Here is a 15,415-nt window from a genome sequence, read left to right as displayed (position 1 = left end):
GTGAAGCCCGACCAACCGAATCGACACCATGTCGCTAAGGTAATTCTCTGTATTTGGTGGAAGCAAAAGGGTCCTATCTATTATGAGCTGCTGAAATCTGGCCAGACCATCACAGGGAACCTGTATCGAACGCAGCTGATTCATTAGAAGCGAGAATTGCCTGAAAAATGCTCTGAATATGCGGCCAGACATGAAACGGTAATATTCCAATATGATAACGCTCGGCCACATTTTGCAATACCTTTTAAAAACTATTTAGAATGAAGTGATTGGGACATTTTGCTTCACTCGCTTTATCTTGGGGAGTCATCGAAGTAGTCATACAAACCAAAGTAAATTAATAAAGTAGCGACAGTACTAAAACAAATACAACATTTACAAAAACAACAAGCAATTTTGTTTTTGGTTTAAGGTCTGAGCTGTCAAAGTTGCCTGTTGTTGTTTTTGCTTTTGGGCTTGTTGTATTTTTCGCCACAACAACCACAAGTGAATTGACAGTTCAGACCAAAGTAAAAAAAATAGTCAGCTGTTCTACTGAGTCTACTTTATTAATTTACTTTGATACAAACTACTCAAACTCATCTCAGGAATGACCTTCATATTAATGAGGAGAACATACAGATGTATATGCAGAATCCATTGAATCGAATCTATAACGGAACCGCATGATTGTCGTATATTCAGGCAACCGCAGCTCGTATATGAGAGCTTTAACGACATTAAAAGAGAAATCAAATATTCTGGTAACCATAGCAGGAGAATAACCTGCTGCGGAAAACAAGAGTACATAGTTCTGGAACAACTAAAGTCTGGATGGATTAGGAAATTGTATAATTTTAGCTAACTAAGAAGTTAACAGAGTCTATAGTGGAATCGAACCTGCAAAGTCTTACAGAATAGTATTTTAATATTTGTAATTAAAAAACGATATGTCTACTTTTCAGTAATGGAAACCTTTTAGATTAGGATCCAGGTGAGTACAGCTGGGATTCCGCATACATCGTAATCTGCGTCGGTAACGAAAATTGAAACTTCAAACTTCAGTTGGGTGCGTTGCGGCATAAAACAGAAACGAAATTATTTTTTAATTTTGACAAAATCTATTATTTTTTCTTCTTCCGAAAAGGAAAAATTATTTTTTTTATTCATTTTGATTTTCTTTAAATTTGAATTAAAAAAATAATTAAATAATTAAAATAATTTCGTTCCTACAGCACCGAAAACAACCTACTTGAAGTTGTTTTCGTTCCGGCCCCAAATGACGGATTTTTCGTTACTGATCGGTGCCGTTTCGTTCCCAATTTTCGTTGCCGATGTCTGAAACGAATTTTTTTTCGGTGCCGATTACGGTGTATGCAGAAACGTAGCTTAAGAAAGAAAATTTCTCCCCTAAAACCAAAATCTGTTCATATAAATTTTCATTGATTTCCGGAAACTCGAAAAAAACTCAAACAAAACAATTACTCAAAAAAGTTACACATACGAGTGTTGTACTAATACATTCTCACCACCTAGGTTTTTGACAACTGAGTTAGGTCTTTGACAGGAGAGTTTCCGCTCTATGTGTTTTCTCTATGATTTTGAACTTTTGAAAATATTTTTTTATTTTTCTATATTAAGTTTCTACAAGAACATTTTCTTAAATTACTGTAGTAAAAAATGTATTCAAATGAAATAATGATTTTCAGATTAAATACAATTAAATATAAATTTTGAAAAAATGTTTTCATTAATTTTTGTAATTTCCAAAACAAACATAAAATTCAAGTGGCAATTTTGCTGAATCCAATCGTTTGTAAATAAACACGAAGTAAAAACTACTAAAATAATTGTGATTAAATAGCAACTAAAATATATGTATAATTGTTTTAAAAAACCCCATGTTTAGTTTGATAAATATATGCAGGGTATTAACAGTTTGGCAAAGTTCAGCAACACTTTTACAAACCTTTTCAAATGTATGACGCATTTTCTCATCAATATCTTCATCCAAAGATTGCTAAAATATTGATTTGCAGGATTTTTTTTTTATTTAGCAGGTTTTAAACATTTCAATTCATTTTAATAATGTTTAGTTGTAAATAGTGTTATTGTTTTTAAGAAGGGGAGTTTTTTTGTTGAAATTAATAACGAGTATAAAAGAAAATTAAATTAAATTCATAAGAAAACATAAAAAACATCAACACAACACTTATTAAGTTGACATTCTTTTTTGAAGGAATGACAATTGGTTACAGCACTCACCTTGTCCATATGAGCCAAAATGCCCTCCTGGCTACTTTGTCGGGTTGTCTCTCTTACTAAGTCCTTGGCATGTGAGGCTATATTTTCAAATAGTGAGGATTGCGAAGATTGGCGCCCCGGGCTGCTAGAGCTGGAACCAGAGCTGCCAGTGCGAGCCAAGATATTGGTGACACTGGGCTGTTTAACAGGCGTTATGGGAGGCTAAGAGAAGAAATATGAAATGAAGAGCTATGGAATCTATTAACGTTCCTAAACTTACCGGTATTTTCCTTTCTGACACATGCCTTGTCTCCTGATCTCTTTGGGTTCTATGTTGAGCCTGAGGTGCTGTTATTGTTATATTCGAATTACTTTCCGATTCCTGTTCCAAACTGGCCGCTTTAATGGTGGCATCTAGTCTTTGGGCTACCGGTGCAGCCAATTCAAAAGGTTTGGCGGGAAAATCAAATTCTGAGTCACGATTAAAACTAGGCGAGGATAAATCCGAACGACTGGATGATGCTGATGACATGGGAGACTCCGGACGATCATCTTCATCCTCCTTGGAAGACATTTGTTCCACCATACCCTCGGGATATTGTAGCTTGCTAGGAGGATGATACACCAATGCTGGATCTAAATTAGAAGACATTGTCTGAGGAACATTATGTGGACGATTGTGTGAGCCAAAAACATCATGCAAACTAGGCGATAGATCAGATGACACCATTTCAGAAACAAAATCGCTGAGAGAGGAATACGAAGAACTTGAACTATCGGCTCCCTCCGAATCGGAACCACTCTCATCGGTGGCGGCACACTCTAGTTGCTTGAGCGAACGCAAAGCTCCATTTAAGGAACTGCCATCATCCCAAACCGAAAATCGAATGGGAGTTAAACCATGAGCAAACCATTTGGGTTTATCGCCAACTTGCAAGGGATCCATGACACCCGTTTGTACTCTAAGGAAGGCTACATTTGTGGGCGTTAGAGACCATTCAGCTAGAAATTCTACAGCCTGAGTTTTGGCAAACTGATTGAGGAACGATGATGAGCGAGGTCGTGAGCGTAAAAAGCTATTAATTTGAAAGGCCACCACAGGACGAGGATACAGGCGTAGAGTACGTGTGTGTTCAGCAAAGTTGGCCAAAGTATTTTGGGAATTGAAGAAACGAACCTGCAAAAATGGAAAATATATTTAATAGTTCTTCTGTTGATTATAAGACTGACAAATTACCATGGCTACTCTGGTGGCCACATCTACTGAATCCACATCAGTGCCATAAATAAAGGGATTCAAGGCAGGTGAATTCATGGGACTGGGTTGCCGAGACATAGCTCCTTGAGTAGATACCGAGTTTCTTTGACTAGTGTAAGCCGATTGTGAAGGTGATTGCAAGGGTAAACGGGCCTGGGAAACACTAAAAAATCAAGAAAATATTTAGTTAAAATATATATTGTCTTATACTTTTATTGTTAAGAGATTAACTTACCCCAATAGTGTTGGCTCTGCCAAACTGTCTCTTACCGATGGCATCAGTTGTTGGGTCGATATTACTTGATTTGAAGCAGTCATCGAACTTAAAGCCTAATTTGTTTTAAAATATTTATTATTAGTTTTGCAATTTTTATTTTATTTATAAGTAACTAATTTTTTTTAAACTGAAATTGTTTTTTTGTTGGTTTGGTTTTCTGTAACCAAATTATTTATTTGTTAGGAAGGAAGGTATGAATTATGTTTACAACAAAAAGGATTTTACAAATGTACAAAATGTAGTGATAACAGTCGTCATGTATGATCCATGGTTTTAATTATGATTTCATTTTTTTGGTAATATTACGAAAAGTATAAATATGGTTTTGATATTTGATGACTGTTATTAGTACAATTGTGGTGCACTGGAACATAAATGTTAAGAAGCTTTTAAAACTTAAATTAGAAAAAGCTTAAGAAATTAAAAATCATGCAATAAATAGGTAGATATAAATACTACAAAAGGTTGAAAGATATATGAATGTTAAGAGTCACAGATTTTATTGTTTAGGTAACCAGTAAAAAATAAAATTCAATTAAGAAAATCTCGATGAAATACATAAAATTTAAAAAAAAAATAGTATTTTATGCCCTAAACCAGACGCGGATCCATTTCAAATTAAAATTGTTTCTACATTTTTCTTTTTATTCCTTTTTTTATATGAAAACTTTTCGGTTTTGGAGGGGGGATTTAGTATTTCACCCCCTCTGGATCCGCGCCTGCTCTAAACCAACATAGTGGGAAGTATAGTACGGTTTAAAGCCGCTGTCTGTTACGATTAAAGATATTAGTCTATCAACCCTCTTAAAGTAGACAAATTGAAAATATCTTTCTGACTCTATTTAACGTTGTCCTTCCGTCTCTATATGTAAACTTTATTCACAAAGTTCATTTAGCAATCGATAAAAATTCTAAATGAGTTTTTAATGGCCCAAGGACTATTGAAATTTATTAAAATATGTTCATGATTTCATTTATACTCATACAAATGTCCTTTTTAAACCACTTCACAATTTGTATGTATTGTGGTTCCATTTCAAATTCTAGGAAGATTTTTTTTTTTTAAATTTTAAGTAAATTTTTTTTACGTTTCTCCACATAATTAATAATAACTCGAAAAGGGTTAATCCGATGTTATTAGAATAAACTTAGAAAAATTGAGATTCACATAACCTTTAAACGCTTATATATTGCGTTTCAATCGGCTCAGTAGTTTTGGAGTTACAATAACCAATTGATCCATAAAATATATTTTTTATGTGAAAATAGCTACATATTTTATTGTTTTAAAAAAATTATGAAAAATCGAAAACGGCAAAAATTGTTCTGATTTATTACTTTATCGCAAAGCCACATGTAATAGGAACAAAATGAGATATCGATCTCAAATTTGGATTAATTATTTTCGAATTTATTCACAATTAAGTGAATTCGCTCATTTTCACAAAATTTTGGTTTTTTGTTTGATATATATAAAATTGATTAATTAATATTCTTCTTTCGATTGATTGAATATTTTCCCCATGCTATGCGCAAATTTTCATATATATATATTGCGTTTAAATCGGCTCAGTAGTTTCCGAGTTGTAATAACAAATTGAAGCAAAAAATATATTTTTTATGTGAAAATAGCAAACTTTTTTAGTTTTAAAAAAATCATGAAAAATCTAAAACGGCTGAAATTGTTTAGAATTATTACTTTATCGCAAAGCCACATGTAATAGGAACCAAATGGGATATCGACCATGAAAATCGATGGTTTTCGAATTTATTCACAATTAAGTGATTTCGATCATTTTCACAAAATATTAGTTTTTTGATTGATATACATAAAATTGAGTAGTTAATGTTCTTCATTCGATTGAATGAATTTTGAAAACATTTTCCCCATGCTATGCATAAATTTTCACATCTATATTGCGTTTCGATCGGCTCAGTAGTTTCCGAGTTATAATAACAAATTGAAGAAAAAATATATTTTTTTTATGAAAATATAAAATTTTTTGGTTTTAAAAACATCATGAAAAATCGAAAATGACGGAAATTGTTCAGATTTATTACTTTATCGCAAAGCCACATGTAAGAGGAATACAAAGAGGTATCGTTCATGAAAATCGATGAATTGCTTTCGAATTTTTTCACAATTAAGTGAATTCGCTCATTTTCACAAAATTTTAGTTTTTTGTTTGATATACATAAAATTGATTAATTAATATTCTTCTTTAGATTGATTGAATTTTGAAAACATTTTCCTCATGCTATGCACAAATTTTCACATATATATTGCGTTTCAATCGGCTTAGTAGTTTCGGAGATATAAGAAATTGAAGCAAAAAATATATTTTTTACGTGAAAAAAGTTATTTTTTTTTGGTTTTAAAAAAATCATGAAAAATCAAAAACTGCAAAAATTGTTCAGATATATTACTTTATCGCAAAGCCACATGTAATAGGAACAAAATAAGATATCGATCATAAATATTGATTGATTTTTTTTCGAATTTATTCACAATTAAGTGAATTCGCTCATTTTCACAAAAAATTAGTTTTTTATTTGATATAAATAAAATTTAGAAGTTTCTGGATTTTTCAGAGTTATACATGCACATCAATATCTTCTCCTTCAATATATTAAATTCTTAACTTATGAGCTCCTTCCTTTTCGTTCTAACTGTTGGTTCATCTATTTTTCCAATATCGCGTTTCATATGAGTTTATCTCTTCAAAATTTTCTTTAACTTCGTTCGTTACTTCGTCCCTAATAAATTGTGGTCAGATGGTACATCCGCTCCTGTATAGGTTGAGGTTTTTTTTTTAAATCAGTATGTAATCTATTTGATTCCTGGCATAGTTGGATCAGTCTATCACCTCTATTATTTCTCTCGCCCGACCATATCGTCCGGTGATTTTGGGTACCATATCCTTCCCCACTTTTGCATTGAGATCACCTTGGATTATTGTTATTTGATCAAATTATAAATTTCAGTAATATTCAACTTTGAAGTTACCTATTTTTGTACGTCTACAATATATTTAAAAATTTCTTCGGAAAAAGCTTTTTCTAAACAAAAGTGGAATAATTGTCTCCGAATTAAAAAAAAAAATACTGTATATTTTGACAGAAATTGAGAAATTGGATAAGACCCAGACTTTTTGAATGAAACTGGGTTTATGAATAAAAAAACACTTTATTTTTCAATATAGTCTCCTTTGAGCTCCAAAAAATAAGTTTTGGAAACAAGAAATAGTCATTCGGGGCTAATGAGGGAGCAATTTGTAGCCTAATTCATAGATTTTAGCAAGGAAACTGCACACTCGATTGTAAGCAAACGCGGCAGCCTTCATGCGGTTTCAAGTTATCATTGGAAATTGAAACCACTGAGCCATATGAGATGCCTATGGCTTCCACAATCTCTCGCACCTTCAATCTCCGATTGGCCAATACCATATCGTGATTTTTTCAATTGTTTTGGGTGTAGAGACCTCAAATGTGCGTCCTGAACGATCGCCATCTTCCGTTCTTGTACGACCACAACGAAATTCAGTACACCACTTTTTTACCATTGATATTGATGGTCCAGAGTGCCGATAGTATTTATCAAGCCTTAACCTTGTTTGATTGATGGTTTTCTTCCGTAAAAAATAACATATAGTAAAAAAATAACAGAAGAAAATCACTTTTTTTCATTTTCTATTCAAGTTACGAGGTAGACTGCTATCAATGGCTTTCAAACACAAACTAAATTAGGCAGCTTCTTCAAATTTTTACAGGATTAAACTGGCAGATGCCTGTTGACAGGATCAGTGTTGTCCTTTCAGTAGCTAGGCGGAAAATTCAAAATGTCACGGACTTGTTGACCCACCCCGTATTCAATAAAAGGTTTGTACGTTAACATATCCCAATGAAATGTGTTACGTTGCAAAAATCATAACTTTTGAACCAAATGAGATAATCAAAAAATTTAAAAGGCATATGATAGATAATTGATCGGAATATGAAATGAGTGTTTGAAATGGTACGGCTTTCAGGTGCCTACTTATGGGTTAGCAAAGTTGAAATTTGTGGAAAAAAAACAATTTTATGGGAAGTAAAATAAAACATTTTTTAAATTTTTTAATTTTTTATGTTTCTTTTTAAAGGCTTTTATGATTTAAAATTATTCCAGAAAAGATTAAAAAAATATTTTTTTTTTTTTAAAAAAATGTTTTGAAATTTTTTCTCTAGCAAAAATGGGACAAGAACGGCAGCTCGGAATTTTTGCATTAGGTAAAGGAGTAATCAAAGAACTTATTTTGAAAATACGGCAAATATAGAAATTGATAGTTTTTTTTTATTTTCCTTCAAAGTTGAAAAATATTGAAAAAATGGATAGTTGGTAAATATCGATTTACCTGGACAAATACAAAGAAAACAGTACAATTTTTTCGATATATTGTATCTGAAATTGGACCAAATTACCTAAAAATTGCACCACTGTGCAGCGCCGCAAACAGTAATTTTTAGTTTTCAAATTTAAAATCGAATATTTTGGGACTCGTAATAAATATTTCATTGAAATATCTTTTGATATTCGAATTTGCAATTGCATATAGCTCGCAAACTATAAGAGATAAATTACACATAGGGTTATAAATTTAAATCTTTGATGTGGGACAAATCACTTTGAGATCACATAGCGCTGCTTCAGAGGAAGTGTGGGGTCTTCAACTCTGACATGCCTAGGTAGAATTTTATGCCAACCGGATTAGCCAGTTGGAAATCGTATATTTATCTCCAAAATATTTGGATTCTACCCTACTTTAGTATGAAAAATAATAAAAGTGACAAAATATAGACTACTTAAAGTAATAAGAAAGCTCTTAAGCTAATAATTGAAGATATTTACACAAATATACCAACATACAATATAAAACTAAAACAAAAACATGCAAACTAAACTTTCCATAAAAGAGCTAGTCAAATTAAAGATTTGAAAATATGGGGGAAAAGGAAAATCAAACTAGAAAGAAAATGAAAAAAAATATTTACACCAAGTCCAGCTTCATCCATAAGTTGCATAGCCTGTGATTAAAGTTTTTTATAAGATGAACGAAAGTATTTCATTGATTTGAATATAATTTTATGATTAGCAATTAATTAAAGATGTCAATGTTTTGTTGTAGTTATCGTTTAAAAATAGAAAGAAAGAGCATGAAATTTTATAATTAAATAAACAATAAACAGTAGAGAAAGAAAAATACAAAACCAAGTATTTAATAAAACAAAGAAAACGGAAATTGTAATTTAAAATAAACATAAGTCAAGTGCTTTAATTTAAAACTGTACAAAAATGTTGATTTATATTCTTGAGATTTGTAATGTAGTTATTTACCAAATAATGAGTATGAGAAATGAACGTTTGTTTTGAAAAAACTGAAGAAATAGTTAGAGATGTTACACTGAAAGCTTTTTTTTAAATATCGATGTTTTTGGTTATAGAGAGAGATAGAGAACACATTCATGTTTGAAATTTACAATATAAGGGTCTCATTTTAGAAAACTTTAGACAGGAATAATATAGAGAAATTATTTAAGATTTAATTTTTTCATTTTATAAAATGAGTCCCTTAGTGTCTTTTTTTGAATTGATTTTTGAACTGAATTTAAATTTTGAAACTTTTAGTAATTGAAAGATAAATTATTAGCCAATATTTATAAGTCCATTAAGGAAAAAATTATATATTTTAGATTTAATTATTTTAAAGTTAAAGAAAAATTGCAGCAGCTGTCTTTTTAATTACCTGTTTCAAATGATTTTTCAAAACTGTGCCTTCTGGCTCAGGAAGTGGAGGTATTTCATCATAGCCCCCGGTAGGAGGTGTTAACTTTGTGGAATCCAAATCCACTACCCAAATATCGTCAGGCAAGCTGTAATTTTGTATTTATTTATTAATAAATCATTATGATTTTCTATATAATCAGGAAATCATACCGGAAATTCTTTTTATACATAAGAAATGTGGCCGGTACACCAATAACAAAGGGTGTGGGGGCCAACAGCAATTGTTCGGCACAACTCAAACATGTCGGCAGTAGCGGTATCACCGGAAACATATATTCCAAGGGATATAGCATAGTAACAAACGCCATTACCGACATGGAGAGTGCATTATAGTCACGAGATTGAAACAACACCTTGTTCTCCAACATAATCAATGTCCAAACCTTTAAACAAGTCTCTACCCCCAACAATTCCAAGGGCAAATGTAGGGGAAAATCCACCAGAGAAAATCTAGTATGATCGGGCAAAGCGAATAATAAAGGTTCATGGACTGTGGGAGAAAGTACCTCCACCTAAATAGAACACATAAACATTATTTATTAAACTCTTTTCTTAATTCTAATACCCACCTCAACTCTGGTTGATCCTGGCACTGGTACCGGTGTCGATAACAATCTCAATATCCAGGTTTCAATTTCCTTAACATCGTGTAACACAATTGAAGAAGTCGCCTCACTAGCATGTCCCGTCAAGGCAGTCCATACATTATCGCGATTTGTTTTTTGAGATGCCCCCACTCTTTTGGGGGAGGAGGATTCATTACAGGCATCTATTAACTTTTTCAATATAAACAAACATTCACGAAATGTGGTGAAGAAAGGATGATGTGAGATAATGCACAATGAAGTCAATGATTGATTGCGTAATTTTGTACGTTTCCTAGAGGCTCTCGGCGAGGGCGAATGACTGCCACCCGACTCAGAGTCGGCCGAGGGTGCCATTAAGCCCAGTTTGGGCACCTGTTGCATGGTGTGGCCATGATGCGTTACATGATGTTGGGTATCAGAATCGCGGCGAGAAGTCATTTCACGATCAGAATCACTTGGTGCGACGTTACTTCTGTAGTCGCTAGAAGAAGTTAGAAGGCCGTAACTATTAAGAGAATTATATTAATTGTACTTTAAAGGCGTTTTAGCGTAACCCAAAATTTTGTATTAATTCTAATTTTATGAAAAAATAAATAAATTACAACTAAAACATAAAGCTTTAAGCATTAACTTTTAAACCTTAATCTCTACTTGCCTACTAAATGCCGAATCTGAACTTCTTTCCATACTTTTACGCCACGATTCACGTCGGAATGCCGAACTTCTACGTCCTCTAGTACTTTGTGCCGTGGTTGCTGTACTATGCGTTGGAGGCTTCTCAACATTGGGCGTATGTTTCTCGACGGGTCTATAGAAATTAACACAGATTCCATAGCGTGTCTTGCCTGAGTCCTTATCGGTTAAGGCGAAAACAAATGAAGTCATATCCCTGATGGCCGAACCTGTTCGTCGGGGACCAACACTGGTGCAACCTTCGGGCTGACAAAAGTACACCATATCGAGGGGTAAGGGAAAGTCGGCATGATCCGAGGGTGGATAACGTCGCAAGAGTTCGGGTATCTGAAAAGAGGGAAACAAATATTTATAATGAATTTTTAGTTAATACTTAAAATGAACTCAACAAGCACCAAGGCCCCAAAAATTCAAGCACTTGCAAAATATTTGAAAAATTAAATATTTTTCAAAAAAAAAAATCTCATCATATGACTTGAATTTATGTTTTCTTTTTACTGGAGAATGCTATTGAAATAAAGTATAACACAACTGTAATTCAATTGATTGACTATAATTCAAGGCTTGAATTACACTTGATTTCTACTTGAATTCCAGTAAAAATGCTTATTGGGAAAATATTAAAAAAAAATTTATTAGTGTCTTCAAAAATATTAAAAACTTAATGGCTTCGTTTTACTGCGGATTATTGGTTTAATATTGAGTGTAGGACTTAAAATTCTTTTCGTTCTTTTCAACGCGGCTTTAGTTTTTAATAACATATATGTCATTTTGAAGGGTCAGTTAGTTATTGAACATTTACACTATAATGTTCAATATGTCGAATTTTGTACCAGCAAAGTGTCATATGCGGGAAGTTTTGCTTTACTTCCTTAATTTGAAAAAGTGCCGCTGAAGCACACCAAAGCTTATGGTGAATGTGTTCCATCGGTTTCAGAAGTGGTAATTTTGACTCGGAGGGCAAAAAAGAAGATTGTTTTCGTATCTTCAATGAAGATTGTTTTCAAATTCATTTTGCGAGCAGCAGGAGTCATCATATAGCAGGGAAATTGGATACGATGCGAATTGAAGACAAGAGACCTTGAAAGGCGATTTAGCATGTCCGAAATGATGTTAGTAAAATAAAAAAAATCATTTTTGCACAAAATCATTACTTGCGATCCATTGCGATAACCCGAAGCCTAAGAGATAATATCTGAAGCCCAGCCAACCAGCCGAATGACACCAAAGCCAAATATCCGTGGCGCTAAGGTGATTCTATGTATTTGGTGGAAGCAAAAGGGTCCTATATATTATTAAATGTTGAATTCCAACTAGACGATCACAGGAAACCTGTACCGAAAGCAATTGATTCGTTTGAAGCGAGCAATGGCCGAAAAACGCCCAGAATATGCGGCTATATATATGCAGCGTAATATTCCATTACGATAACACTCGGCCAAATGTTGCAGTACCTGTTACAAAGTATTTAGAATGAAGTGGTTGGGAAGTTTTGCCTCACCCACTTTATAGTCCAGACCGTGTTCCGTCCGACTATTGTTTGTTTCGATTGATGCAGAATGCTATCTCTGCGATACGTTTCATGTTCTCTCTCGTTTCGGTTATAAGAAATTCAGCCAAAAAATGGTCATGAAAAATATCGAGAAAGAAGAATGTCTCAGCAAAGCCGTGGAGGCCATTTGCCCGATGTCGTATTCCATACACAACCCTAGCATATGGACTGTGGCGTAATGGAGTATTCATATCGCCTTGATTGTGATATCGAATATGATTAATGAATCAGCGTTAAAAGAGACAGAACTCAAATACAAGTACTAGAATATTCAAATTACTGTGGACATCGCTGGCACGGGATGTCCACAGTAATTTGCGATCAGTAGTTTATTTCCTTGAAATAAACTACTGATCGCAAATAAAAGCAATCAGTAGTTAAAAATTTGTAATAACTATTTATGTATTTAAATTTACACAACAATTTAAATAGTCACTCTGTTTTACTACACACACTTATATTATACACTTTAAAAACATAATTTATAATGTACCGTTGGTGTTAACTCTAATAAAACCTATGATAAAACTGTTACTACTAATACACAATGATATCTTCTAGAAGTTTCGTAAATTATCTAACGGACAAAACTAGAATGTTCTATTTCTATAGCGTAAAGTAGAAGTAACCACTTATGATAAAAGATGGTGGATCATAGTGGATCTGATAATGTAATTTCGTAATATATATGGGGGATTTCATGTTAAGTGAATGAACTTTTAAAATCCATATTTCACCAAGAACTCTAGGAGTTAGTGAGGGTAAAAATTTGACATTTTGACCAAACATGTGATTTTTCTCATCCATGTAATTTATTACCTATTGTTCTTAGTAAAATTTGTCCCAAATAGTTTAGATAGCTATTTCTTCAATCTTTCAAAAAAAAATATTTTAAAAAATTTTAAATATTTTTTTCCGAAATCAAAAACTTTTTTGATTTTATTTTCAAAATGGGCCGCCTTTCTTAAAATAAAGCTTACATATTTTCCTTGAGGGACTTTTTGGTGGCTTAGTGGGATGCGAGTTCGATATCTATCAACAAAAAAATGTTTTGTAACTCAAAACATGCAATTTTTGACTTTTTTTTGCAAAATCAAAAACTTTATTGACTTTTTTTCGAAATGGGCCCTCTTTTTAATTTTTTTTTTGCTGAACAGAAAGCTCAGATATTTTTCTTGAAGACCTATTTCGTCGCTTAGTGGGATGCGAGTTGGATATCTATCAAAATAAATGTTTTGTAACTCAAAATGTGCAATTTTTGACTTTTTTTTTGCAAAATCTAACTTTTTTTTACAATGGGCTCAAAAGAAAGCTTAGGTCTATTCCTTTAAGACCTATTTTGTTGCTTAGTGGGATGCGAGTGGGATGCGTGTTCGATATCTAGCAAAATAAATGTTTTGTATCTCAAGATACACAATTTTTGATTTTTTTTTTGGCAAAATCGAAGTTTTTTCCAAAATGGGCCCTCTTTTTAAATTTTTTATTTTGATAGATATCGAAATCGCATCCCACTAAGCGACCAAATAGGTCCTCAAGGAAAATATCTAAGCTTTATTATATTAAACATTTTTTTATTTTTTTTTTTAAATATTTTTTTTTTGAAAGATAAAAGACTATTTGGGACAGATTTTGCTAAGAACAATAGGTAATAAGTTACATGGATTGGTCAAATTTTGACCTTCTCTAACTCCGAGAGTTCTTTACCGATCTTGTTGAAAAATTGTGTCTGAATTACTATCCAATAGGTCTAACCTTGGTGCAAATTCATCCAGATCGGAAGACATCGATTTTAAAAGTTGGTTCACTTGACGTGAAATCCCCCATATATATATGTATATCAGAACGTTTGTGTTACTAACGTAATATCTATTGCAGAAGCTGTCTAGACGAAGAAGATAACATATATTGGTGTAGGGTGGTAGAACTTAAATATTGGCACACTATAGTATTATAGCTGACCAAACAATAGTTTTTATTGTCTTTATTTCTTACCATTATATTTTTTTAAATTTACCATAGACTATAACAATAAGTTCTACTATTTCAAATGCAGATTTACTACAAATTGCAATATTATCTTGTTCTAAGCTAAATGGTACCACAAAATAACCTCTAACATGACCTTTAGTTTTATATATGGAAATTAAACTACTTGCAACATTGCTGTTGTTCAGCATGTAATCTCAATGGCCCTGAAAGACTTACAATGTACGATAATTTGTTCGACTAAGTAAATTTGTAATAGGTACTTACTTGTACAGGTGGTGTCTTGTTGCCTGGTAATCCCTTGTGTACAGGTGGTGTTGTTCGGGCACCCACAATTGCCAAATAGTCCACTAAACGTGGACACAATGAAAGTTTCTGTTGTTCGGCCATAATTGATGATATTGTTTTAATGATTGGTTTTTTTATTTTACGTTCTATTGTCTTTAAAAAACTTCTTCTGTTGATGTTGAAAATTTCAACATGAATTTTCAATTCATTATTGCCTTTTATAATATGGATTTATGCTGGAAAAAAGAGAGAGAGAGAAAGATAGATGGTGTTATAAAATATATTTTATTTTTTTGCTCAAGACAAACAAACATTGTTTCTAAAAGCTTAATGCTGTTGTTAATCTAATTTATTGTTATGAGTTTTTTTTTTTTTAAATTCAAGACACATGTTTCTTTCGGTTGGCCCAGACTAACTCACTGGGTGTCAATTGTTTGCAACAACTGTATATGAAGCATTTGGCTCCTTGGGGTATTAATTAAATGATTATTATTCTCTTAAAGAAACATGTAACGAAATAAAACCCAATACAATATGTTCTTTCTTCTAACGGTTTTCGGTTACACACAGTGCACAGTGGTTTTTGTTAAGTTAGTGATATAAGTATTAAAACAAATATCTAATTAATTATAATGGAAACACCAAAAATAAAAGAGGTAGAGTATAGTAATTTGGAAATGTTTAATACATTATATGACTAGAAGCCAAATTCAAAATAATTGTTTAAATA

At 32.5% G+C, this 15,415-nt stretch overlaps 1 protein-coding gene across 3 annotated transcripts in view; it reads right to left on the bottom strand.

The window, feature by feature from the left end:
• The window catches only part of Rab3-GEF (Rab3 GDP-GTP exchange factor), a 50,328-nt gene extending 35,497 nt beyond the window's left edge, over positions 1–14,831 (bottom strand). For 2 of the 3 annotated variants that reach the window (XM_065507510.1, XM_065507509.1), the window contains exons 1-9: positions 14,665–14,831; positions 10,822–11,186; positions 10,149–10,647; positions 9,730–10,091; positions 9,539–9,665; positions 3,717–3,811; positions 3,461–3,644; positions 2,504–3,400; positions 2,245–2,445 (exon numbers count right to left, since the gene is read on the bottom strand). In XM_065507510.1, coding sequence (XP_065363582.1) covers positions 2,245–2,445; positions 2,504–3,400; positions 3,461–3,644; positions 3,717–3,811; positions 9,539–9,665; positions 9,730–10,091; positions 10,149–10,647; positions 10,822–11,186; positions 14,665–14,787 — 2,853 coding nt within the window. In that variant the 5' untranslated portion in view covers positions 14,788–14,831. Of the gene's footprint in view, positions 1–1,948; positions 2,000–2,244; positions 2,446–2,503; positions 3,401–3,460; positions 3,645–3,716; positions 3,812–8,786; positions 8,820–9,538; positions 9,666–9,729; positions 10,092–10,148; positions 10,648–10,821; positions 11,187–14,664 lie in introns of all 3 variants that reach the window. The other variant, XM_065507508.1, reaches the window with a different exon arrangement.
• Between the last annotated feature and the right edge of the window lie 584 nt (positions 14,832–15,415).

The sequence above is a fragment of the Calliphora vicina genome, chromosome 4 (assembly GCF_958450345.1).
Source record: "Calliphora vicina chromosome 4, idCalVici1.1, whole genome shotgun sequence".
Lineage (NCBI taxonomy): Eukaryota > Metazoa > Arthropoda > Insecta > Diptera > Calliphoridae > Calliphora > Calliphora vicina.
Note: the sequence above shows the minus strand (reverse complement) of the source record. Positions and strands in the feature narration are given on the sequence as shown.